Source organism: Eptatretus burgeri, chromosome 17, assembly GCF_056783735.1.
Source record: "Eptatretus burgeri isolate ZD-2024b chromosome 17, Ebu_testis_v1, whole genome shotgun sequence".
Lineage (NCBI taxonomy): Eukaryota > Metazoa > Chordata > Myxini > Myxiniformes > Myxinidae > Eptatretus > Eptatretus burgeri.
The window spans coordinates 23,857,454-23,884,287 of record NC_140977.1 but is presented as its reverse complement, the minus strand read 5'-3'; the positions used below and the strand labels follow the sequence as shown (position 1 = coordinate 23,884,287).

Genomic DNA, 26,834 nt, shown 5'->3' with positions numbered 1-26,834 from the left:
AAAGGTGGACAAGGAGGCCGATGTGCGAGGAATCTGTGAGGGGGTAGAGCATCACCTGTGGACAGGTGATTCTCGTCCCGCTTACAGGGGAATTCGCGCATTGCGTTCATCCAAGCCCATCCCTCGGAGCACTGCAGTTATAGCAGAGAGTGGTAGGCTCTTGACAGAGGAGTCTGACGTGAAGGCCCGCTGGGCCGGTTACTTTGAGCGGTTGTACCAGGCTGATCCCCCAGCTGTCGAGTTGGACGTCAAGGGTGTTACAATCCCTGTTGCTGACCCTCCAATCAACTGTGGTCCACCGCTTGTGGAAACACGGGCTGTGGTGAACCGGTTGAAGCGGGGTAAAGCTCCAGGGATCTGTGTCATCCATGCTGAACTTCTCAAGGCTGGTGGAAATGCTGCACTCGTACCATTGTATGCAATTCTGTGCTCTGCCTGGAACACAGACATCATCCCAACTGACTGGAAGAGGGGCCTTGTTGTCCCTCTCTGGAAAGGGAAGGGTGATCGCCAAGACTGCAACAACTCCCGAGGGTGATGCTGCTCTCAGTGCCGGGCAAGGTCTTTGCTCGGAAAATTCTTGATAGGGTTCGCCACCATCTGCTTGAGCACCAGCATCCAGAGCAGTCAGGCTTTACACCAAAGTGGTCAACGATTGACCGTATCCTTGCTCTTCGTGTCCTCATCAAACGCAGACGAGAGTTTCGGCAGGAGCTGCTTGCAGCCTATGTTGAGCTCTGTAAAGCGTTCGAGTCAGTGAATCGGGATGTCCTCTGGAGGATTCTTGATCTTCGTGGGGTGCCACCAAAACTGATCGATCTGATGTCTGAACTCTACTCTGGTACTGAGAGTGCTGTGAAGTGTGGTGGTACCATCTCTGACTTATTTCCAGTTGTTACTGGAGTTCGTCAGGGGTGTGTACTGGCCCCCACACTTTTCAGCACTTGTATGGACTGGATTTTAGGGAGGATGTCGGAAAGATCAAGCTGCGGTGCATCGTTTGGGAATGTCAAGATCTCCGACCTTGATTTCGCAGATGATGCAGTCATCTTTGCGGAGACTTTAGACATCCTTTTGGGGGCCCTCGAGGTGCTGAATGAGGAGTCGGAGCCGCTGGGATTACGGGTTTCTTGGGTCAAAACTAAGATCCAGGCTTTCAATGACATCTTGGATGCTGCTGTCCTGTCTGTGCCTGTTTGTGGTGAGGATGTTGAGGTCGTGGAGAGATTCACTTACCTTGGCAGTGATATTCATGTCTATGCTGGCTGTGAGTCAGAGGTCAATTGACGTCTGGGTCGGGCCTGGGGAGTCATGGATTCACTGGATCATGCGGTGTGGCGCTGCCGGTACCTGTGAGGGAGGACGAAAGTCCGAGTCTTCAGGTCCTTGGTGCTTCCAGTCTTGCTCTATGGATGTGAGACTTGGACTCTGACCAAGGATCTGAGATGGCGACTTAATTCCTTTGGTACCAGGTCTCTTCGGAGAATCCTTGGCTATCGCTGGTCAGATTTTGTGTCCTACGAGCGGTTGCTGAGAGAGACTTGGATGAGATTTGTTACCTGCATGGTCCGTGAGCATCAGTTGCGGCTGTATGGACATGTGGCTCGTTTTCCTGACGCTGATCCTGCTCACCAGATTCTCTCAGCGAGGGAGTCTCGTGAGTGGAGGAGGCCAATGGGCCGACCACATGCCTCGTGGTTGCAGCAGGTTGATCAGCATCTCAAGGAGATGGGAATGGGCCTGGCATCTGCCTGGGGGAAGGCCAGACGGAGGCCCCTGGAGTACCGGCGGAAAGTGGACGCAGCGACGCGCTGTTCTGGCACATGCTCCCATACCTGACCTGACTTGAGCAAAACTCAGGTTTTGGACATCAAGCCAAGTGTCCCACCTGCTGGTATTAGTTGGTGGATGGTAATGCTTCCGAAATGTGTTTTGTGAAGAGAAGGTGAGTTATCGCGGCACCCTGAACAATATGCAAATTCCTGCTAAAGTTAGTTGAACGTCAGGTCTTGCCTTACGGTTCGTGAAAGATTTGGCCCAAAATCATTCTCTGGCAAACCCAATAAGGTGGGAATAATTAGGTGCACCCCCCCCCGCTCCCCCAAAGTCATCGGCTGTGTTTGTCTGTCTAAATAAACAGTCTACTGTCTGTTTGCATGTATGTTATATGATTTTGTAGGAGAGCTCTTCCATGATCCTCTTCCACGAGGCTTGTAAATAAGTAAATAAATCATGAATCAGCCGGATTCGGATCCTTGTGCCTTGGTCCCCACTGACTCCTTCCCCTTGCGAGTTAAAATTCTCCATGAATTTCCACTGAAACCTTCCTCAATGTGAACAATTTGATTTGGTTTGTCATGGCCCTTTTAAAGTTATTTTTTTTTTTTTTTGTACTTATGTTTATTTGATTTTCCCATCAAATTTCCCTTTTTGGGGTTGAGATGTACGGTGGGGAAGGGGGATGCTATCTAAAATAAGATTTGTAATTTATCTGCTAGAGTGCTGGTTGGTGATTATGATGGTTGATGGTGCCCATGTTCCAGATGTTGGAGGAAAAAGAGGATGGTATGGAGCGGGAGGAGGGGGAAATGGGAGATGACGATGGACAGTTGAGTTCGCTGCCCATCGACTACAACCTTTATCGAAAATTCTGGTCTCTGCAAGATTATTTCCGCAATCCTGCACAGTGCTACGAGAAGGTCGCCTGGAAGACTTTTCAAAGGGTATGCAACTGCATGTTACAGTCCTATTTGTGTACACGAACAGAATTACTTTGTGGTGACGACTCGTTTGCTCTCTGTCACGGCCCGCTAGCTCTGCTCGGCCGCCTCGGTGGGTCACGGCCCGCTCGCTCTACTCAGCCGCTGCTTGCTCCCACTACTCGGATCACTCTGTGTTCCATTTTTGTGCTGCGTTTTATCTTTACCCTGAAAATTGCACTTTTGATTGTTCAGCACAAGGATGGGCTTCCTCCTCATTTTGACTGTTCCTTCCTCACACCTTTCTTTCTTCGTGCCCTCCATTTATTCCATTCTTCCCATAGTTCTCAGACGAGGTTCTGCAAGTATTCACGAGCTACAAGCTGGATGATCTGCAGGCGTCGAAACGTAAACAGGGTGAATCCAGACCCTCGACCGACCACGTTTATTTTGCTAAGTTTCTCACCAGTGAGAAGGTGCAAAAGCTCAATGTACATTATTCTCACCTTTGTGTTGCTCTGCTATGCCGTGGACTTTTGTGTTGGTCTGTCTAACTTGTTGTTTGCGAACCGCTCTGTCCTCAGTTGATGGACCTGCAGCTGAGTGACTGCAATTTCCGCCGACATGTTCTTTTGCAACATCTCATACTTTTTCAGTACCTTAAAGGCTCTGTCAAGTTCAAAAGGTACTTGTGCTTTTGTATCATCTTTTTGGGTTTTTTTTTTTTCTATACCTTTCCATCATCTTTTATTTTGCTATATCTACAGTAGTCATTTTACTTTTATTTATACTTACTTATTTTGATGGGGCAGCGTATTTTACACACTTCTTTCTTTTTGCATCTTTTATTGCTGTCCGTCTCTTGCTGTAAACGTCACTCGTTTCATCAATTCCAGTTCCCAGTTGGTTCTGACAAATGAGCAGACGCTGTGGATTGACGATACAACCACCAAGGTGTACCAGGTAAATGTCCTCTGTCTCGCTCTCTCTCTCTCTCTTTCTCTCTCGACCTTTCTTGCACCTGTTGTCCCATTCAATTTGAGTTCTGGTGTTGTCCTTTGATGGCCCCTGCCTCTGCTGTTTTTATTCTGATACAGCTTCTTCGAGAAACACCCCAGGACGGGGAGAAATTTGCACAAGCTGTGGAGGTAAGCGTCGATCACTTTCTCAATTTCTAACCTGAGGCCGATCTCGGAAAGCTTTGCTTACTCCCTGACACCACAACTTGCGTTTCCAGCACATCCTGGCCAGGGAGGAAAACTGGATTGTGTGGAAGAACGAAGGGTGCCCAAGTTTTGTTAGGGAAAGGTGAGCTGGGCCTTTTAAACTAAGACGTAAAGGAAGAGATTGTGGAATTCTGTTGGGTTTCTTATAATTTCGAGCACGCATGCTCTGATCTTCTCCTGTCAATTTTTTTCCCCTTCTTTACACCCCCTGGATGATTTATTTTGGTCTCATGATTTTGCTTGTACTTTTACATGCATCAGTGGTAGATGCTGTTGTGAGAGTGAAACGCACTACTGTCTGCACAATATTTATTTGTTTAGCTTATAATTAGTGGATGTACCCATCAAGGACGGATGATTGGATGGAATGGCATTCGATAGGACGGGAGGGCCATAGAACGACGATGACAATCCTATGATGGTTTGGCTTCAAGTACCGCACACTGGATTACTGTGAGGTCATCCGGCATGGCGGATCCATCCATCCGTTGGGACCATACTCTCGACAGAGTGTCGTTGCTGCGGAAGCAGTCTCCTGGGCTATTGGGCACAGTCCTGGATGGGTCACCACTCCAGCACAGAATACTGTAATGGCTTATTAAATCTCAGCAAGCTGGTTCTCATTTTGCTGACCTCGGAAGGATGACTGGACGAGTCGACCCCACCTGGTATTAATTCATTGGCTGAGCAGGATTTGAACTCAGGATCCGAGGATTCCTAGCCCAGCACCCTCACCATAAAGCCAACACCAGGCATGCATGGCGGATGCTTTGAGAAAAATCTAATTTTGACCGAGCCGAATCGAATGAAAAGATGTTGGAAATAAGTTTGGATGCCATAAGCATAATTAATACCATTGGGCCTCGCCCCATATAAAGGGAAATGAACAAGAAGAAGAAGAAGAAGCATAATTGTAATACATAAATTATGCCAATGAGACTCGGTAGGTTTCCCAGACTCAGTGGTGTAATGGTTAGAGCGTCGGCTCCGAGTCTGGGAGGTCGTTGGTTCAAACCCTGGCCAAGTCACACCAAAGACTTAAAAATGGTACGTGCTGCTTCCTTGCTTGACGCTCAGCATTTGAAAAAAAATTATAGCACGGACAAACAACCATAGGTTGGTGGTAATAGCGCTGGCTTTGATAGGCTTAATGGCTTCCTCCTGCGTCGAAGTTCCTTGTAAGGGATCTCCAATTAATATCGAAGTTTGGTGACCATTCACAATGACAAAGGGACAGACTCCATCGCTTTATTTATTTATGTCGGTGCTCTGTTTTTGTTGTCCAAAAACAGTGGTCAGTCGAGATGGTCATGTGTACAGTATTAGTCATTCACCTCGCAATAGGATTAAATTATTTCTCTGTCATCCCTTGATCCGTTTAGACCGTCAGACTCCAAGAGCCCGAGGGTATTTCGAAGGCGTCAAACTCCTGAAGATTTTTTCTCCAGAAGTGGGAATAAGAAGTACTTGATGGGAAGGTAACATCTTCACGACTGCTCGCAGCCTTCTTGAGATGTTGCACTGTTACGGCGGAAAGCCTTGAGCCGAGACATGCGCATTGTGCGTGTTCCCTGCAGTGAGGAGCTCACGAGGTTATGGAACATCTGCCCAGACAACATGGAAGCTTGCAAAGCAGAAAACAGGTGAGGTTATTTCGTGAATGATCCGTTCATAGAAAAACTGAAACAATGTGGGAATGAGTTTGGACACTATCTCAACTGCAGAACGTGTGGCAAAGACTGACATGACTGGCAGAAGAGCCAACGATTGGCAATGACCATACAAGATTGGTGTCCCTCACCTTTTGTCTGTCACACACTCTCCATCACGCTGTCTCCCCACAAACCCGCTTCCAATCCTTATTTATCTAGGGAGTTCCTGCCAAGCTTGGAAGAGTTCTTTGAAGAAGCCATTGAGCAGGCAGAGCCAGACAACATGGTGGAAGAGGAATACAGGTGAGGATTTTGTCGGGACTTTGTTCTCCGATTCATCCAAAATTTCCACCAACCCCCCTCGTCCATTACTCTGTGGCTTTTCTCCCTCTTACATTTGTCTTTGCTTTACTCCTGATGACGACAGGGTGTTAAATAATGCAAACTATGGCTGGAGGGCTCTACGACTACTGTCCCGACGCAGCCCACACTTTTTCCAACCCACAAACCAACAATTCCGCAGTCTACCGGAGTACCTTGGACACTTGGTTACAAGGCTTGCAAGAGAACTCCCGGTACATTATCTGCTCCCTCCACCACACCACCCCCTGCTCCCCAGTGAAATTGGCTAAATGGTAGAGATTGGGTTAGTATCGTAGATGATTAATGAACTAATCAATTCAATTTATGGGATGTGGATGAAGCACAGTCGTAATGGACCAAATGACCTTCTCAGGTGTCTTGTACATTGCGCATCAAAACCTGTTGTTTTCTTTCCTCCTCACAGCTTTACTTTCGCCTCGCTCTGCAAACTCGGCTTTGGCCCATACCCCCCCCCCCACCCCAACCCTGTCCTTGGTTCCTCCCACTGTGCTGCACCCCACCATCCCCCACCTTTGTCTCCTCCTACCCTCCCCTTCTCCTCGGCATTTGGTTCCTCTCGCTTTCCTGTATACCCACCTTTATCTCCTCGGACCTCCCAGCCCCCTTTCCCGCACCTTTGTTTATCCTTGTTCTCCTGCACAACCACCTTTGGGTATTAAAACCGATTTTCATTTTAAAAAAACAAAGACTGCCCTATCATGAGACTGGTGTGGATAGAAACTTGCAAATCCACATAACCGGTGTATACTGCCTTCAGGGTGGTAGTTTGTTGTAGTGCTTCGGACGAGTGCTCAGAATGGCTTGGATTGTCTCGTTCTACGAACAAGACAGTCCAAGATGCACCAGGTTTTTATTTTTCCAACAGACAAGTAGATTAAAAAAAAAATTTTTTTAGAAGATTTATGGATATTTTTACATACATCTCATTGTACTCTTTTTGCCTCGTCTTGGACTGGCGTTTGTAGAACATTTAACGGCCCACATACCTGTTTAAATGATGTTGCCTGACTATTTGCGAGCGAGGAGACTTTTGCAAAAATAAATAAATAAATAAACACCAAAATCGTTTTGCCTTTCAAGTCCTCGATCTCATCAATCTTACACGATCCCCCAGCCGCCCCCAGAGGAAATAAAAACCGAGGAAGAGCCAGAAGAAGATGCACTCTTGAAAGACAACGATAACGACAGTGAGTAGTTGGGTCTATCCAGGCCAAAACAACTTTCCAGACGTTCCCTCGGTGACCGTCTCAGATTGAAAATTTGCTTTTTGTTTTGTTTTGTTTGTTTTTTCATTAAAAAAAATACTTTTACAGGTGAAATGACCCTGCAAACAATTGCAGCCCCTGACCAAGTGGTTTGAGGGTTATTGCCCCCCTAAAAATAAGGCGTTGCACCCTTTCTGTGCATGAGTGGATTGAGTCCGAGCTTTGTTAGTGCTTCGGGAGGTTCGGGTCTTTGTGTCCCCTGCATGAAGATATTGAGCTGAAACTTTGGATCCGGAAAGTAACTTTAACCAAAGTCTGTGGACAAACGATGTACTGAAATAGTACCCAACACTGACCGTCAATGACCCTCCAACCATTACCTGGTGGCCAGCAGATGGTATCAGTTTTCCTCATTATTATACACTTTGATAACACATCATTGTCTTCATCAGAATCTTCAACTCTGCTACCAATCAAAAAAAAATGTAATGGGTTTGACCTCCCAATGAGCGATGCAAGACCACCGGAGATGAGCTCCCAAGATGCCAAACGGAGGCGTTCTGTGTATGTGTGGCGGGTCGGCGGTGCTGTTCTGTTTTATCAATTTAACCCAGTGGTGGTTTCAGCACGCGCATACAGTTTTACGGGGCAATTTATTATGCTGGAGGACCACATCGTGGCTCAAACACACAGCAAATGGTTTTAAAGTGACAGATTTTTATCTTGCCAAAACGAAGTTTTTGCAAGATATGTTAGTCAGCTTGTTTTTTTTTGTTTGTTTGTTTGTTTGTTTGTTTGTCTGTAATCACGTATAAAAAATTCTGCAGAGCACAGTTATCATTGGAAATTTTTGTAACTTCGCATATCAGAAGCCTAGAGAGGTCCCTTTCAGCGCACAAAATTTTGAAGGTCAAGGTCAAAGGTCAAGGTCACTTTGGCGCAAATCAGGGGAGTCGACGAAACCCTTATTTTTTTGAGTAATTTTGATCGGATCGTCTTCAAACTTCATGGGAATATAGTTCATGGTCTGGCGCTCAGCTGATTAATTTTTGGTGGCGATTGGCCTTGACCTTCATGGTTAGCGCCTCAGGTCAAACATATTTGACACCAAAGTCAAATTTTCAAGTTTTAGGAACCATATCGTGTAGTACCTCAAATTGAACACCTCGATGAGTGCTTTCTAGATATGTCAAGCTTGAGACATTATGACGTCATTTGGTGACGTTATGAGGCAAAAGCATATTTTTCATGGTTACTCTGTAGAACGATTCTCATCGGAATCTCTTAGGCAGATATTTCTCAAGGAGTCGCTCCTGGTGGATCGTAGCTCTGTTCACCTCAGTGTTACCTTAAAGAAGTCACACGTGGTCACCTTTTGGCAAGATACGGGTCACCCTGCGGGTGACATTGGTTTATATTTAATTTTATTTTATAAATAATAGGGATGGGGCTTGGAAAGTGGAAATGGCAATTAAAAATAGAGATAACTAGATGCCATACTTCACGGGACTGTCACAGTTCCGTGCTGTCCTTTATTCTAAACTTGGCATCGGCAGACTTAGGACCACAGGACGTGCAGAACATTGGACAAAAGTGGAGAATGCATGTGGTCTTTCCGATGAAGCGCCAGAAGGCGGGGGTGTAGGCTGGTCTGCAGATGTGTGGATTTGGACCACTCCCAGTCCGCTCTCGTGTGTGTGTGTGTGTGTGTGTGTGTGTGTGTGTGTGTGTGTGTGTGTGTGTGTGTGTGTGTGTGTGTGTGTGTGTGTGTGTGTGTGTGTGTGTGTGTGTCATTTCCATATGCGGGTTTCAGCAAGTGCATCAACAGAGCCCTTCCAGGTCTCATTGTATCTACATTAATGTGTGTGTGCGTGGTTTGGTCGCGCATCTGGTCTGTGCTGTGTGTGATGCTTTTTGGGTAAACTGTTTTGCTGTGCATGTGGTCCCCCAGGCTGACTGTCTGTCGCTGTGCATGGCTCTTTTGAAGGCTGGGCATCCTGGGCTGTCTTTTTTAGGTGTGCCTGCCTTTTTATTGGTAGCGCCTCTCCCACATGCCCCCACCTCTACTTGCATGGGTGTTGCACATGCACTCTCGTAGCGAACATGAATAAAATGGCAGAGAAATACAAACTGTATGCTTAATCTGGCTGGTAACACTCGTAATAGTTCCCACTGCTATTCTTAATACCAATTTTTACTTGGCAGACTCAGTCAGCAACGCAAGAAAAACCGGAGAGTTGACAAATATGTGCGTACACATGCACGTCTTCCTTGTGAAACTCTGGGAGGCCCAGCACAGGTTAGTCTTGCGGGTCATCGGAGATGACCCGGGATGTATTGGTGCAGGCATAGCTTCAGATCCCTCTCTACTCATGGTGCGTCTTGTCCAGCGTGCCGGCGTCTCTCCCGGTCTGGAGTTGCCCTTGGGTCTCCGCGCTCCAGCGAGGCCTTCTGTCTGGCTCTGCTTCCATAGCTGTATGGCTCCTGTTCTATCCTGGGGTCTTCGCTTCCCCTCTGCACTGGGCTGTGTAGCTCTGTGGCCATCACAGCATATCACACTATTTGCTTCTCTTCTAGGCTGTCTGGGAGGAATCTGTGAGGGGATAGAGCGTCACCTGTGGTCAAGTGATTCTCGTCCAACTTGCAGGGAAATTTGTGCATTGCGTTCCTCCAAGCCCGTCCCTCGGTGCATGTACTGCCATTAGAGAGGAGGGTGGTGGGCTCTTGACAAAGGAGTCCGAAGTGAAGGCCCGCTGAGCCGGTTACTTTCAGCGGCTGTACCAGGCTGACCCACCAGCTGTTGAGTTGGATGTCGGGGGTGTTACTATCCCTCCAATCAACTGTGATACACCTTCGTTTGTGGAAACACGGGCTGTGGTGAACCGGTTGAAATGGGGTAAAGCTCCTGGGATCCGTGGCATCCATGCTGAACTTCTCAAGGCTGATGGAAATGCTGTATTCGTGTCAGTGTATGCAATTCTGTGCTCTGCCTGGAACACAGACATCATCCCAACTGACTGCAAGAGGGGCCTTGTTGTCCCTCTCTGGAAAGGGAAGGGTGATCGCCAAGACTGCAACAACTACCGAGGAGTTACGCTGCTCTCAGTGCCGGGCAAGGTCTTTGCTCAGATAATTCTTGATAGGGTTCGCCACCATCTGCTTGAGCACCACCGTCCAGAGCAGTCAGGCTTTACACCAAAGAGGTCAACCATTGACCATATCCTTCTCTTCGGGTCCTCACTGAACGCAGACGAGAGTTTCGGCAGGGGCTGCTTGCAGCCTATGTTGACCTCTGTAAAGCGTTCGATTCAGGTAATCGGGATACCCTCTGGAGGATTATTGGTCTTCATGGGGTGCCACCAAAACTGATCGATCTGAAGTCTGAACTCTACTCTGGTACTGAGAGTGCTGTGAGGTGTGATGGTACGATCCTTGACTTATTTCCAGTTGTTACTGGAGTTCATCAGGGGTGTGTACTGGCCCCCACACTTTTCAGCGCTTGTATGGACTGGATTCTAGGGAGGATGTTGGAGAGATCAAGCTGTGGTGCATCGTTTGGGAATGTCAAGATGTCTGACCTTGATTTCGCAGATAATGCAGTCATCTTTTCGGAGACTCTGGATATCCTTTTGGGGGCCCTCGAGTTGCTGAATGATGAGTCGGAGCCGCTGGGATTACGGGTTTCCTGGGTCAAAACGAAGATTCAGGCTTTCAATGACATCTTGAATGCTGCTATCTTGTCTACCTGTTTCTGGTGAGGATGTTGAGGTCATGGAGAGATTCACTTACCTTGGCAGTGATATTCATGTCTCCACTGGTTGTGAGTCAGAGGTCAACAGACGTCTGGGTCGGGCCTGGGGAGTCATGGATTCACTGGATCATGGGGTTTGGCGCTGTTGGTACCTGTGCAGGAGGACGAAAGTCTGAGTCTTCAGGTCCTTGGTGCTTCCAGTCTCGCTCTCCGGATGTGATACTTGGACCCTGACCAGGGATCTGAGACAGAGACTTAATTCCTTTGGTACCAGGTCTCTTCAGAGAATCCTTGGATATCACTGGTTGATCTTTGTGTCCAACGAGCGGTTGCTGAGACTCAAATGAGATTTGTTTCCTGCAGTCCGTAAGCGTCAGCTGTGGCTGTATGGACATGTGGCTCGTTTTCCTGACGCTGATCCTGCTCACCAGATTCTCTCAGTGAGCCTCGTGAGTGGGGGAGGCCAGTGGGCCGACCACGTGCCTCATGGATGCAGCAAGTTGATCGGCATCTCAAGGAGATGGGGATGGGCTAGGCATCTGCCTGGGGGATGGCCAGACGGAGGCCCCTGGAGTACTGATGGAAAGTGGACGCAGTGACGTGCTGTTCTGGTGCATGCTCCCATACCTGACCTGTCGCTGTCCCCTGTGGCTCTGCTGCTGATTGGCGTGCCTCACCCCCTTTTATAGGCAGTGCCTCTGCTCCTTCGCTGAGAGGCCAATCCCTCACTTCACCCACTTAACACTCATTACGGTATAACGTATAACTGACGAATAATTAACCTCCAAGTTATTTTCGTAACTATATAATATACAGTATATATACACACAAGGCATTTTTATCCATCGCTTTGCTGACGGATTTAATGAAAAGACATGTTGCACTTCACAAATATTCTGCTCTATTCTCCCTATAATTTGGCCGAGGTCATCTCACATCACCTGCGTCGGCCAATTTCTGATTTTTCTGATTTCTGATTTTGAAGCAACGATAAACAAACATACAAATTCACTTTTATAGGACAAGATAATACGTTCCTGGAAATATATGCGGGTGTGTCGTGTTTTTTTTTTTTTTCTTTTAATGCAATTCTCTCGCCCTGGGGAAATTTTCCCAAAATTTGCTGAACCACATTGTTGTCACACATGCCAGGTCAATGTCACAATAAAAATTTGCAATTCTTCATCAAATCAATGTTGAAACAAGAAATGACATCGCTCTGTGCGATGCAGCGTCATGTGGGGAGAGGGGACGGAGCTTGCTTGTATTGCGCCTCAGCCATTCCATCTCATTCAAAGGTAAATTGTTTGTCAGGAATCAAACCAATTGTATTCGAGGATTTGTTACGCAAGCAGAACGGAAATTAATACACAAAGGGTCCACAATCGCCACGGGACTACGCTGAGTGACGCACCTCGTTTCTCGGTCCACGCCAGAATGAACAGAAAAAAACGTGATGTGAATGAATGCCGGAGAGACAATTAACCAAAGGGTATCACAACGCCAACACAAGCGCTATTTGCATTCCTTCTCTTATTTGCACGAACAAACAAAAAGCAGCGTGATCCTTTCAAGATCATGACTGGCACTTTTCAACATCTGATTGTCTATGAGAAGAAGAATATCCACATTTGCTTGTAAACCGCCCTTTTACCATCCCTCCTATTCCATCAGGTGGGCGGATGTTTTCCACGGCTCGTCACGAAAGAAAGACAAATGCCACTCTGCTTTGGAGTCCATGGCCATTCTGATGACTATAACACTTTTGCATTTCTTGTCCCGACTAGATTTTGTTGCATGGCTCGTAAAAAATGATTTGCAAATGTAAAAATAAATGTGGGTGGAACCCTGTGTGTGCAGGTGCCGTAACGTCCAAACTACTTGGAATTGAGGGATGAAATCGTTTGTGGAGTCATTTTACTTGTGAAGTTGAAAGCAAATTTGGGAGTGGGTGGGGTAATTGTTTTGCATCAATATCTGAGATATTGAGGTCACCTGTGGGACCATTCATTGAGTTGGCATGAAATGATCCATTTGCTCTCACCTGTCCAGTATCTACCTTTCTCCCCCTTCCACTTATTGCTGTGCCATAGTGAAATCCTGTCAACATGTCCTACGGGTTTGTTTGCCTTGTGTTGGTTTTCGGCGTCAAACCCGCTGTGGTGCATTTTACTTCCTTTGGTCTTATTTATTTTTTGTTCATCTGTGCCCTCCTTTTCCCCGTAGGCCCGCCTGCATCGCAGCCCCTGTCCCCCAGCATCTCCTCTCTGCTCTCTTCACGTGTCGGACCAACCTGGCACAAATTGGCCAACGCCTTAGCGCTCACTCCTGCAGAAGTGAGCGCCGCCGAGGTGGGTGCCAGCACTTCGGCTGGGCGTGCCAGCCTGGCGCTGAACATGTGGCGTCGTAGGGAGGGTACCAACAGCACAGCCGAAGCCCTGGGCACGGCCCTGATTTCCGCAGGGTTAGCCCACTTATGGGAGAGTGTCATGACGGAGGTTACTGACGCAGAGGGTGAGGGAGGCGGAGAGTGATGTTTGTTCTTCGAGCCCAACAATTCTGTTTTTACAAACAAGTTTGGTTTTCTTTTTTCCAAACTTCGAGTTTGCTGTGGAGAATGTTTTGTAAAGCTTGATTTTGTTCTTTTCCTGCACATTTTGGAAATTTCATCAAATGATGAGTGGTGCTTTGCATTATTATGATGAAACTTTCTTGTGATGAACAAAATCTATTACATGTATCAGTTGATTGATGGGGCCAGTAAACACAATGAGCAACTGAGCACATCATATGTTGGGTTTGAACTCGGATACTCCATTCACGAGGCAACCACAATTACTCCCTTTACAGAGATGAGGCATGATCATTGTTGGTCCTGATTATCCTTTGGTATTATGCTTTTAAACAGGTATTCAGGCTCCTGGAAGAGCAGAATAATGAAGAAAATGAGCAACAGATACAAAGGGAATACTGCAGGACAAGAACATATGGATGTCTCAGAACAATTGTAGAAGGGTGGGAAAAGGGTCTTGGTAGGCATAGTAAGGCTCAGAGGTAAAAAGTGAGACCATTTGAGGTGGCAAAGCGCAGGAGACGTGCAGTCCTGCTTAAAAGCTCACAGTGGGGGCAGATAAGAGCAATTTTTGAGAGGAATCGTGCAAACGATGATACAAGCATCAAATTTGGCACATTTGTTCTCCAGGGGATTCTAATCAAATTTGCCTGATTGGCCATTTGAAAATCCAAATTTTGAAAAATTTGAAAAAAAAAAAAAACTTCAAAAAAGTCAAGATCACGAATCAATGTTGGATGCTGGCTGAGATTGGTGGATGTTTCAGAAACATCATCAAAGACGTTCCAAGTCTGCCATGCAGTTTTCTTCCCTTTACCGTGGAAGGCAGACACGACGTCACATCCAGTGAACGCATGGAAGTATGGGATCCCTCGAGCTTTCTCAGGCCCTATTGCAGAAACTACCTTATGGACTGGAATCCATCGCGCCTTGGCTCCTTGGCCAAAGGCAATCCACATGTTCTCAAGACCTAGTTCCTGGAAGGATGGCAGTACAGATATTACTATGACTAGTACGTCCGTGTCATTAGCCTTAAGCCTTAATGATAATGGACTTGCTACCATCCGTCGTTGCATCCCTGGCGTGTACAAATATTTGAGTGTCAGCTTCTTCATGACAACATGGAGACACAGCATCCAGTGACTTCCTTGTGTTGCTAATGGCATCTTCTCCTTTTGTGACAATGACTGTGCTTGTCGTCTGTGCTTCACACATCTTTTCCGCAAGGAAGTGAAACAGCTCGGTCTTGTTGCTGTCATCTCGAAGAAAGCTTCTCCAGTTACTTGGGGTCTTACTGGTTCCTGTCACTCTTCTTCTGATTCCTTGCCCCCTTTTCGACCTTGCCTCGGACTTCAGACTTGACTTCTTGTACACATCAAACACTACGTTCACCCTCTCGTACCTGGCACCATAGGATTCCACCTTTGGGATGATGTCTTCTTTGGCATAGTCATCAAATATCTTTGAAGTGCGTGGAGGTAGGGCATTGATAAGTGCTGAGCCATCAATGATGACTGCATCTCCCCTCGGTTCTCTGTCTGGATGTTCACTTGCGCTTCAAGAATTTCAGCCGGCTGTGACTTCAAATTTTTTTGAAGTTTGTTTTTTTTTTTTTTTTTCAAAATTTGGATTTTCAAATGGCCAATCAGGCAGATTTGATCAGAAAGCCCTGCAGAACAGAAATGCCAAATTTGTTGCTTTTATCATAATTTGCACGATTTTTCTACTATCTACTACATAACACTATCAGGGAGAGAGTTGCACAGGAAAGAAAAGAGAGGGGCGAGGGTTATGTTTTGACTTCTGGAGGGTAACAAGGTAAGGTGTTCTGGTAGAACATGTGCAGTCTTGACTGGTATGGGTTAGGCAGAGAGGTGAGATGGCAGTAGCAGCAACACCAAAATTAAAAAAAAAAAAAAATGCAAGGACATGAAACCTGTCGAGTTACTCTCGCATCGCAGGTGGGTCGGTGGCCTCTTTTTTCCTGTTTCTCCTCCTGTTTAACATACTCTGTGTTCTCAGCCATCCCCAACAGCTCTGGGAATATGCGTTCTTCCAGTAACTCTCTCCTGGTGAAACCTCAAATAACCAGGCTGATTGAATACTGTGTTTTCTTTCCCCCTCACTTCACCGGTCTGTGGAGACACCTTCCAGAGGTTGTTTTCCTACTCTTCACTTTAGGGCTTCATCAGTAGGTGGTGTACTCCATCCCCACATACAATCTTTATTACCTCCATTGACCCTTCCTAAACAAATCTGCTTACTGTTTCCTTCAATCTTTCTCCTGTTTGTTCATTCTTTTGCTTATTGTGTCCAAGAGTTGTGCTGCTACTCCCATTATATGTTCATATCCTCCATCACCTTGCTCTTCCACGAGGCTTGATCCTGTGCGAAGAAAAAAGGCCTTCACCCCGTTTTCAGCTTAGGACAGAGGACGGACCTGCTGTGTGTATAATTTCAATACTAATCTTTAGGGAAAGGTCTAATCTTTGAAGCCACCTTTAAGGTGGCTGGTTAAAGATGTTAGGGTTCTAAGTTTGAGCCCTTGTCGTGCCGTTAAAAATAACAACAGATGGGTTGACTCGGCCTTTCATCTTTCCGAAGTTAGCAAAATGAGTCCCAGCTTATTGGGAAGAATGAGCCATTTGAGTATCTTTTGGCAGAATGGTGACCCATCCAGGATTGTGCCACCAAGTGAAGGAAAAAAAACTCTCAGTAGCTCTGTGTGAAATAAGTTGGCCTTCTTGTAATCCCTTGGACACCACTGAAAACATGAACACATGAAAGAAAGTAGACTAGGAAATAGAAAGCGTTTCTGAACAGAATACGATATGAGAGCATGTCTCATCCCAAAAATACAACAGTCGGTTATTGTTCCTTTTCATGTCATAAAGTGATTACATTGAGAAACTAGAAGGGCACTCGGTAGAGCGCATACCGCCGCCACGTAATGCCTGATCCACGAGAACATATCGGGCCCAATACATTTTTGAGATATCGTGCAATATATATATATATATATATATATATATATATATATATATATATATATATATATATATATATATATACACACAAGTTTAACCCTCTCTCTCAATGGTGAAGAATCACTTTAAAAATTCCAGTAGCCGGATTCGGATCCGGATCCTCACCAAAATCTAATCAGTTCGTCCTTGTCACACACCCAACCTGTCCACCAAGTTTTATCCGAATCCATGCAGAACTTTTTTGAGATATCCTGTACACAAACAAACAGGCAGGAAGGGGTGAAAACATAACCTCCTTCACCTTCGGTGGCGGAGGTAAACAATCCTCAATGAGATGTTTTGTGTTTGGCACCATTTTATTCACCTGTGAGAGCAATATGGGTATTGTCCATCTGTCTTCCTAAAAAGGAAATTTTCACTTTAATAGGATTTTTTTTCTATATTAATTTTTATAAACGACAGCAAAATGCCTAAACGGTAAGATTGCACGACCGCTAAAATAGTTGGTTGTTGCAAAATCGGTTTCTTACCTAATCCTGTACTCCGAGGCCATAAAACAGCTTCTCAAATAAACTAGAGTTCATAGAACACGTTACCTCACGTAGTCGTGAGAAAAAGGTCATGGGAAGGGTCTTTTAAAAACTCTCGCTTTGCATTGACGATCACCATCTATATATCCTACGAGTCGCTATTTTGACTCGATCTCGATATTCCCCGACGCTGAGCGCGAGCGGCACATTTGATTGGTCGAGATGGCGTAAAATTTTGCTGCTAAACTGGAGGTTTGTGTTCTACGGTTGTTCGAGTATATAATTCAACGGTAATGAAATAAAGATTTTAAGGGCTGGAGGGAAATTTTTTTTTTGTTTTTTTTCTTCGGAAGTTTACCACCGTCGATGCACCGACCTTTAGACCACCTTATTTAACACGTTCTATTAGTTCTTCCTGCCTTTTAGTTGTGTCCTTTTTGACGTCCCAAAAACGGTAAGTGTCCTCCTGTTTATATTAATTATTTTCAATATTGTTTGACAACAAGCAGACAGACTTTTTAAAAAATGACCTCACTCCTCTGTGTGCATGCACAATCGAGACGACATTTCATACTATTTTGCCAAATTCAGTCAAAGTACTGCTAAAGTGCAGATTCTTGTTCCACACTGTTCAAAATATAACATTCAATTGAAATTAAGTACTGTAGTTCCTCGGTCATAAACTGACGTGTAGATGGACAGACAGACCAAACCAATTGCTTAACCTCACTTTTATGCTTCCCACGTGTGGGGTAATAATTACTAAGGGATACTTCTATGCTTTGTCTTGAAAATTTGGGAACTTTCTCTTGGAGCCCTGGCCGATAGGAGCAAATCTTGTGCAAGAATAAATAAATAAATAAATAAATAAAAACCCAGCAAACTTCGATGTGCTGAGGGCTTCGCAAAAAGGTGATAATTTACAAACTTCCTTTCCTGCTGAAGATGCCACGATAACAATTTCTACACCATGATTCCGGGTGCATACTGAAAACTCTTACCCAACTTGAAGGTTTATTTGTTGGCATAAGTGTCGGACAGGATGGCGCACTCATCTTTGAGCTGTTTTGGGTTTGATTCTCAATGTACCTGTTTACGTCAGTGAGCACACAGTCCTGCGGGTAGATGTTAAGCTGAGCATCTCACCTTCTTAGCTTTGGCTGGTGGATGTTCAAATATTTTATGTCTTCCCAAGGAGGTGATTGACATTCGCACCCTGGCCAAATTCCTGTCATAATGGGGGCAGGGGCACTGCAGCAGCGGCACAGCTGTCCCTTGGTAATATAACGACCATAAGACAGAATTACTATTTGAATGCACACTCACCTTTAAGCTATCTCGGCCCAGCTACAAACAGGCAGGATGATTAATCAGTGTTTGTACCGCCCCTCGGATAGACGTTAAACTTGACGCCCTGTCTGCTAGCATTAGTTGGTGGATATTTACGATCCTGCAGTGTCCTTCGCAAAGAGTAGGCGAGCTATCGCTGGTACATTGAAAAAATTCCTGCTCTAACTTCGAGGACATTGCATCAGCGGCACACCCGCATCCTCAGCGAATGACGCTACCCTGTGGCCTCGTGCTGTATACACAAAAGAAGAACTATTCCAATTCTGGGCCAACATGAATTCGCTGACACTTAGCACGAGTTATCCAAGGCAAACTTTTTTTCCCCAAGCTTGGAGCACCTTGGGTTATCGAGTTAACATTTTCCTTATTAACTGCCAAAATAAAATAGTCCTTTTATAACCTCAAGTTAACTGATCACAGGTGTGGCGGTATTTTTTTCATCCTCTTCCTCATCGTCGTCATCTTCCTCTGTGCCGCCATCTCTGTCCTGGTTGGTTGGAGCATGCTGGATGAGTACGATGGAATTGTGTATTTTGAGAGCAGGCCCCAGCTTGAGGCCGAGAAGCGAAACCAGGTCACTTTGGGTCACCAGCAGCAAAGCCGCACCATCGATGCGCTGGTTAGATGAGGAAGAGAAAGGAAAAGAAAGATTGTGACCGAGTTACATCTCAAACCAACTTTCTCCACTAAAACGTCAGATTTCTTTGATGGCTGTCCAATTCAGCCTGTAAGTTGCAGCGAGTGGAGTGCGGAATGCTCACCTCGTTCCGAAACGTGCTCGCGAGTTTTTCACATCCAGGAAGCGATTGCACGAAGTTTGCAACCTCCAGGAAAGGTTAGAGTTAGGTTAGACTGAGATTAAAAGAGAAACAAAAAAACAAAACTTCTTCCTTTTAACACCGCTCGTTATTAAACAGACGCAATGCTGCGATGGCTTATCATAATCACATGAGTTAAGTTAGTTAAACATAAGTTAACTGAATCTACTTGTTTCTCCTTTTCCCCAATCTTTCTGCAGTTTCTTGTTTGTTTTTACATCATTCTCAAACTGAAAACGGTATAGCCAATGGCAGCGGTCTCCACAGAATGTCATCTGCCTCAATAATTATGGTTCATCATGAGAGTAAAACATTTGATTATTCTAGAATGAGCAAATACAACCTGTCGCTTTGCTGACTGAAGGGAGAGGAGGATGGAGCAAGGAGGGGTGGGGGAGCTAGCAGGGAGCAAGGAAGGGGGGGGGAAGAGCAAGGAAGGGGTTGGGAAGAGCGCTGCCTCAAACGTGATACACTCCAGGAGGGGGTGGGAGCGAGGAGGAGGGGGGGAAGTGAGGAGGGGCAGTGGATTTGGGAGGAGGTGAGGGGAGGGGGTTCTGGACTTGCATTTATTAGAGGGACTTAAGGGGGAAATGGGGTGAAGGGCTCTCGACTTGCATTTGGTAGTGGGACTTGTGGAGAAAGAGGAGGCGGGAGGGGGGAGTACAGAATTGAACGAAATGGGGTACGTTAATACAGCACATGGAGACCACTGAGAGATGCCCATGAGGGTGGAGAGGGGAGTGTGTTTGGGAGGGGGTAGGTGTGAGAGGAGGGGTAAGGAAGGCAGCATGATGGGAAGGGAAGGCAGTGTGAGGGGAGGGGGAGGGAAGGCAGCATGATGGGAAGGGTTGGGAAGATAGTGTGAAGGGAAGGGAAGGCAGTGTGAGGGGAGGGAAGGGAAGGCAGTGTCTGCCAGAACGGGTTTTCCTCACGTTTGATGCAGCTGGCGGTGGCAAAGAGGTTTATGCAGATCTCGATTGGGCTGAACTCGGTGCTGTTGTGTGTAAACTCACGGGAACAGTGGGTGTCAATGTAGCCGGGATTTGTTCTGCTATAATACAGTACGATGAGTTGTGTCAGACTTTATCGGTGCAGGCAGCCTTGAGTCTGTCTAAAGTGACAGTTCCTGACTTCACATTAAAATATAGGATGAAGTGCTTGTCCTTCCTGTTAATGACTCGATAGGGGCCCTGGTAGGGAGGTTGCAGAGAAGTTCTGACTGTCGTCACATACTAAAACAGGTACAACACAAAATATCTTTGTGCAGATGTGTAGAACTCTGCTGAACGCTGGTGGGGATGTGATGTAGCTCGTTCATCGTCCTTCGCAGTCTGTCCACATAATTGGTCGGGTCAAAACTAGTGTGAACATTAGTCGGGGCAACAAATTGCCCAGGAAGGCGAAATGTTGATCCAAAAACTAACTTGGCTGTGCTGCAACCCAGATCGGCTTTCACCATGGCACGAATGGCCAAAAGTTCAACCGGTAGGTTTTCCATCCAGCGATGTGGGTCTGCTTGTGCTCAGAGTGAGCACTTGAGTTGTCGATGGAACCGTTCGACAAGCCTGTTTGCAGCGGGGTGGTAAGAAGTATTTCTGGTGCGTTTACTTCCAAGTAACTCGGTCAGTGTTTTGAAAAGTGTGGATTCAAACTGTCGTCCTCTGTCAATGGTGATAACAGATGGGGAACCAAACACTGCAACCCATCTGGAAACAAAAACTTTGGCTGCAGTCTCCGCCATTAAGTCATGTATTGAAATTGCTTCTGCGGTCAACACGCGTGAGTAGATATGTGTTACTTCCAGATGGTGGAAGAGAACCGACTAAATCGATGTGCACATGATCAAAACGGACATCAAGAGATGCAAACGTACTGAATGATGTCACCGGTGCGACGATGTACTTTCACTCGTTGACACTAAACAGGCTCTGGACCAGTTTTTCACATCCAAATTCATTCCACATCAGACAAAACGCTGAGCAACAAGGTGCTGCATTGGTCTAATACCAGGGTGAGCTAGATTGTGCAAAGCATCAAATACGGCACTTCTGAACTCAGCACGAATGTATGGACGAGAAGTGTTGGTGGATAGGTCGCAAATACTAGTACCTTCAAAATGGGGAGAGGCACTTCCCTGGACCTGAGCGATGTGGAGTTGGCTTTGAGATGCTCAAGTTCTTCGTCCCCCTGATGTGCCTTGGCAAGCCTGTTGAAATCGACGGAAGTTGTTGTGTTGAGGGTGTTGATATTGAGCTGTGGGAGAGAGCATCAGCTGCAGTATTCTCCTTACCACCCACATGACGTATATCGGTGGTAAATTGCGAAACGTCGTCAAAGTGTTGGACCTCTCTTGGTGAATAGTGATGAGGCTTTGCCTGGAAAGCCTGCGTAAACAACTTATGGTCAGAAATGGCTTATAAACACAGAACTGCCTACATTCAAAGCGCGTGATGAAAATTGTGGATTGCGAGGTAAACGACCAGCAACTCACGACTAAATGTGCCGTACCTTGTCTCTACTGGCTGAAACCTTTTGGAAAATAAGGAAATGGGCTCCCACTTCCCTTCCACGTGCTATTAGAGTACTCCTACCACTGCCACGTCTGATGCGTTCATCATTACATATAGTAGTGTATCTGACATGGGATGGACTGCGCTAGCAGAGCGCTAGCAGAGCAGAGCAAAGCAGCAGCGCATTTATCGGTCCAAACCAGAAGTCTTTTTGGCTTTTTTCCATGTCCTGTGAGGAGGTCAGTTAGTAGATGAAAGGTGTCTGCACAGTTTGGAATGAAGCCTGGTGTTGGCTTAGTGGTTAGGGTGGCAGCTTGGGATCCAATGGTCCTGAGTTCAAGCCCTGTTGGCTGCTGAATTTTTTAAAAAACAATACACCAGGAGGTTGACTCAGCCTGTCATCCTTCCAAGGTCGGCAAAATGAGCACCAGTATACTGGTAAGGGGGACACTGCGTCAGCGGCATAGCCGCGTCCCAACCAATGATGCAACCAGCAGCCACAGGCTGCACTCGATAGAGGGTTTGGGATGAATCTCCTGCAGAAATTCACCGTGCCCAGAAACTTTCGTAGCTTACGTACTGATGCTAGTTGCGAGTAGTCCTGGATCGCCTTGACCTTGTCAGCGAATTGATGGATGTCATGTTCGTCGATTAAGTGCCCCAAAAACTGTAACGAGGGCACCCCAAATGGACATTTGGCAGGATTTATGACGATGCCATATTGTGATAAGTCAAGCAGTGGTAATGGCTGTCTTGTGTATCTCAACGGACTCCACTGGAATCTGATGATACGCTCTGATTAAGTCAAGCTTGGAGAAAGCTCGCTTTCCCTGGAATCAAGAAGTAAAATCCTGCAGGTGTGGTACATGGTAACAGTCTACTACTGTGTTCCAGTTCAGTGCATGGTAATCACCACAGGGCCTCCAATCACCAGACGTCTTCTTCTGGACCATATGTAATAGCGAGCACCAGTTTCCGCTTGAAGGTCAAATGATACCCAGCTCAAGCAATTGCGTAATGATCCGGAGATAGTCGAGCTGCGACTGGAGGGCCACGCGTGTCAATGTGGTGAGTGGTGGAGTGTTTAACTGCCACTTCACTGTCGGTAGGCCAAGTTATTTTTTGGGTACTGTTGAAGGATGGCATCAAAACTGGCCATGTGGTCAGACTTGACAAACATTGGATTGACAGAAGGAACGTGTGAGGTGATAACCTTGACAAAGATTAGTGGTAGAGTCAAGGAGCTTTTGGTTTTTGACATCCACCGATAAACCAAAATGCTTCAAGAAATAGGATCCGATGACAGGGATGGGTAAGTCCAGTAATGAGAAATAAAAATCCATTCGTAAACACGCCTCTGGCCGAGGTTGAAAGTTAACATTTGTTCACCGTATGTTGAAATCGTGGAGTTGTTGATGGCGTGGAGAGTAAATGCAGATGAATGACATTTGTCCACAACCGCTGTGAGTAAAACGCTGAGCTCAGCTGCAGTGTCAAGTCCAAATTGGGTGCCTGTGTTTCTGTCTCTGATTAAAAATAAGCAATCGCCAGATTGTTTGTCGCCAGACTGACTCAGCACTGCTCATCGCTGGCTGTGGCGTTTCCCGACTGTGAAGCAGGACGGGCTGTGAAAACTGCAACAATGAACACACTTGTGTGCATTCTTCCCAAATTGCCAATGATACCAACACACGTCTCCTGCATGTTGCTACGTGCAAGGACAACGGGATTGTTGTCTCCGCCCTTGGTGGTTCCCACGCTCTTCTTTAAGATGACGAGTAAGGGCCTGCACTTGGGCAGTTAGCTGGTCCATTTGGGTTTTAAGTCATTGCATGTCGGATATAGCCAGTGCAGACACGTTACCGGATAACTGAGATGCGACGCACTGATGGAGGGGTTGGGATGCTACCACAATGTCGGGACTTTGATGATCCTGTCGGCTATATCGGCAAGTTGCTCCATCGTCACTGGATCGCTGGTTGAAACAAGGATACGCTGAGCATTAATTGGCAATCATTGGAGAAAAAGCTGCTTCAGGATGTGATGTTCCAGTTTATTCTCACCAAACAATTGACACGTCTTTCATAGCAGTTGAGAAGGCTTACCGTCCCCCAGCTCTTCCAAAATAAGAAGTTGATGCAAGTGTTTTTACAATGAGGCAGATGTGCGTTTTTGCTCTGCCTTTGGGGAGTCACAAGGCCTTTCATTGGGTGGCTCAATTAGAATGTCCCGTACCTATTGCACGATCTCTGGTTGAAGGGAAGCCACGACTGGGCATTAACTTGAGCGAACCAGTTGGTGGGGTCATTAGTCCAAAAGAGAGGTTGCTTCAAACTAACAGCAATGACAGGAGGTGCAATGAAAGGAGGACTTTCATTTGACATGATGGAATATGTAATTAATCACTCGCGTTGAATCACATCACGCTTGACAGATTGGAATCAAGTTGAGGTCATCAATTGTGGTGACGTTCCCTTTCGATGTGCTGGTTACGCTGATGATGTTTAAACCTGGACGAAAAGAAAACTCACTCGTAGTTAAAACGAAATGATGTGTTGTAAATTCAGTCCAGTTGCTGAAAAAGTCTTCAGGTCATCTCTCCGGCTGTTAATGATGAAAAGGGGAAGAATTCTTTGAGGTCGAGCCGCTGCGGCCTTAAGATGGCATTGAATGCAAAAATAAGAGTGCTCGTGCGTTGTCGTCATGGTTGTTCAACCAAACGAAAATCCACTTCACTGAATGGTTGTGATGGTGTATAACAAAAGTCACGATTAAATATTGATGTTTTGAGTAACTCGTGAAAATAATAAATAAATTATTGCACGGAAAAGCATGTCTGGAGCTGTACGTGTCCTGAAACGAGCTCCCAGCATCTCTCATATTAACAAAGCCCATTGGCTCTCTGAAAGGACTCCACTGATTGGCCAATAATATTCACACGAGTTTCTTTTTTATCACAACCTGATTTCCGATGTTAGGAAATGTAAAGAAAAATTAACGAGTCACTACAGTTGGCATCCATTTGGAGAAGGAAATTCCTCCTTCGGAAATGCTCTGCGGTGAGAAAGGTGGTGCCATTGTTGTGAAGTCCCTGGTAGCCATAATCTCAGTGGCTGAGAGGGAGATGGCATGTCAAAGAGAGTCACTTCCACAAATATGAGAGATGGTTTGTTGTGAGATCGTTGCAATCTGCTCGATAATGGTGAAACCAAATGACGTTTGGCTGATAGAGTGGCCGACCATTTAAGATCTATATGTTAAAATCAACTGGTCTGTCAGGAACAGCACACTTCAACCTTGCTAATCATACCAAGGATAATTTCCAGGTGGGTGTTATTTCGGCGTGCTTCAGTGGTTCGGGTCGAAAGCGCTCAGAGGAGAAAGTCATCTTTCAGCTTGGCACTATACACCCTCGATGAATGAATGTTACATTCCGGGCTTTTCCTTCTTCCAATAATTGATTAATTATTCAGACATCTGTTAATAAATACACAATTAATTACGTGTGTGTATGTATATATATATATATATATATATGCATATAAATATATATTATATGCATATACAGTCAAAGCTCGTTACTGTGCCACCTCGCTTCTATGCCACTCTCGCTATTATACCACTTTTGCTCGGTCCCGACAAAATTCAATACAAAATAAATTTACTATGCCACCCCCTACTCTCGCTACCATGCCACTACTGTGTGACTGTTAAAAGGCACGAGTCGTGAAAAAGTCTGTATTGCGCAGTGCTCGATTATCACACTCACGTCCAAAGGCGAAGCGACGAACTACAGTCCAGCTGTGCACAACATAACTCAATACGTACGCGCATAGTCAGACTGTGTCAAAACACGCGATTCTTCTCCCCGATGCCAGCCACAACAAGCCAATCACAACACGCACACCGAGACACAAAAAAGCGCGAGCACACACACAGACACGCAGGCACACGTACAACAGTGACATCATTTTTTTTCAAATTCAGCCCATAATGTCAGCTCAGAAACGTTAAGCGAACCGACTTTACGCTGAAGGAGAAGAAAGAGATCATCGATGCCGTGAAGAAGGAGCCGAATCAGTCCAAGTTGGCCAGGGAGATTAGCAAGAAATGGGGCGTCGAAGTTAAGAGAACCACCGTGAAGGGCATTCTCAGCAAGAAGGATGCAATCGAGGCTGCAATCAAAGCTGGATTTCCATCGAAGCGCATGAAGTTGACGCAGGCTAACGACCCGAAGCTTGGATGAGGGAGTGCTCATGTGGCTGAAGCAATCAAGAGGACAGAATGTGCCTGTCAGCGGCGATCTGATCAAGGAGAAGGCGATGAAACTGGCCGAGCTGATGCACATCCCAGACTTCATGGCGAGCGACGGTTGGTTGGGCAATTTCAAGAAGCGCCACGGCATCACGTTCAAGACAGTGCAGGGCGAAGCTGGAGCGGTGGATTCGCAATCCCTTCTTGAGTGGCAACAACAGGTTCTCCGGCCCTACTCGGGCAGTTCTCCACAGACGACGCCTTCAACCTGACGAGACTGGACTCTTCTGGCAGCTGCTTCCGAACAAGACCATTGCTTTCAGGGGAGAGCGGTGTACTGGAGGAAAGAAAAGCAAGCAAAGGATCACTCTTCTGGTTGGGGCAAACATGAGCGGCAGCGAGAAGTTCCCTCTTCTGGTGATTGGCAATTCCAAGAAACCCCATGCCTTCAAGGACAAAGAGCTCCCGGTCAAGCACAAGGCGAACTCGAAGGCGTGATGACGGCGGAGCTTTTCGAGGAGATGTTGCGGGCGTGGGACGGACGACTCGGCCAGCAGGGACGCAGAGTGCTGGTCTGTCTCGATAACTTCTGGCCACCCTCCCGAGCTCGAGCTGAACAACATCCAACTGGTCTTCTTCCCACCCAACACGACAGCCACCCGCAACCAATGGATCAGGGAATCATAGAGAACCTCAAGCGCCACTACAAGAAGCTCCTGCTATGCCGCCGGCTTGGAGGCCATAGACGAGGGAAAGGAGTTCAAGTTCACGTTGCTCGACGCTCTACACGTCGCCCGGTGTGCTTGGGAGCAGGTCGGCAAGTCGACGATCAGGAACTGTTTCGCGAAGGCCAAGTTCATCGAAGAGGAGATCCAAACTGAGCCACAAGATGCGGA

The 26,834-nt window shown here is 46.4% G+C and overlaps 2 protein-coding genes across 5 annotated transcripts in view; one reads left to right on the top strand and one right to left on the bottom strand.

Annotated features, from left to right (window-relative positions):
- THOC1 (THO complex subunit 1) overlaps positions 1–13,698 on the top strand; it is a 35,317-nt gene extending 21,619 nt beyond the window's left edge. The window contains exons 9-20 of one of the 2 annotated variants that reach the window (XM_085863049.1): positions 2,544–2,723; positions 3,044–3,175; positions 3,284–3,384; positions 3,596–3,662; positions 3,797–3,847; positions 3,937–4,007; positions 5,308–5,403; positions 5,503–5,568; positions 5,797–5,880; positions 6,005–6,152; positions 7,076–7,148; positions 13,144–13,698. In XM_085863049.1, the coding sequence (XP_085719175.1) occupies positions 2,544–2,723; positions 3,044–3,175; positions 3,284–3,384; positions 3,596–3,662; positions 3,797–3,847; positions 3,937–4,007; positions 5,308–5,403; positions 5,503–5,568; positions 5,797–5,880; positions 6,005–6,152; positions 7,076–7,148; positions 13,144–13,451 (1,377 nt within the window). In that variant the 3' untranslated portion in view covers positions 13,452–13,698. The remainder of the gene's footprint in view (positions 1–2,543; positions 2,724–3,043; positions 3,176–3,283; positions 3,385–3,595; positions 3,663–3,796; positions 3,848–3,936; positions 4,008–5,307; positions 5,404–5,502; positions 5,569–5,796; positions 5,881–6,004; positions 6,153–7,075; positions 7,149–13,143) is intronic. The other variant, XM_085863050.1, reaches the window with a different exon arrangement.
- A 2,848-nt stretch (positions 13,699–16,546) lies between these two features.
- Positions 16,547–26,834, bottom strand: part of LOC147009559 (lethal(3)malignant brain tumor-like protein 1) — a 65,940-nt gene continuing 55,652 nt past the window's right edge. For all 3 annotated transcript variants that reach the window (XM_085862507.1, XM_085862506.1, XM_085862504.1), the window contains 2 exons: positions 19,118–19,180; positions 16,547–18,972 (listed from right to left, as the gene is read on the bottom strand). In XM_085862507.1, coding sequence (XP_085718633.1) covers positions 18,763–18,972; positions 19,118–19,180 — 273 coding nt within the window. In that variant the 3' untranslated portion in view covers positions 16,547–18,762. The remainder of the gene's footprint in view (positions 18,973–19,117; positions 19,181–26,834) is intronic.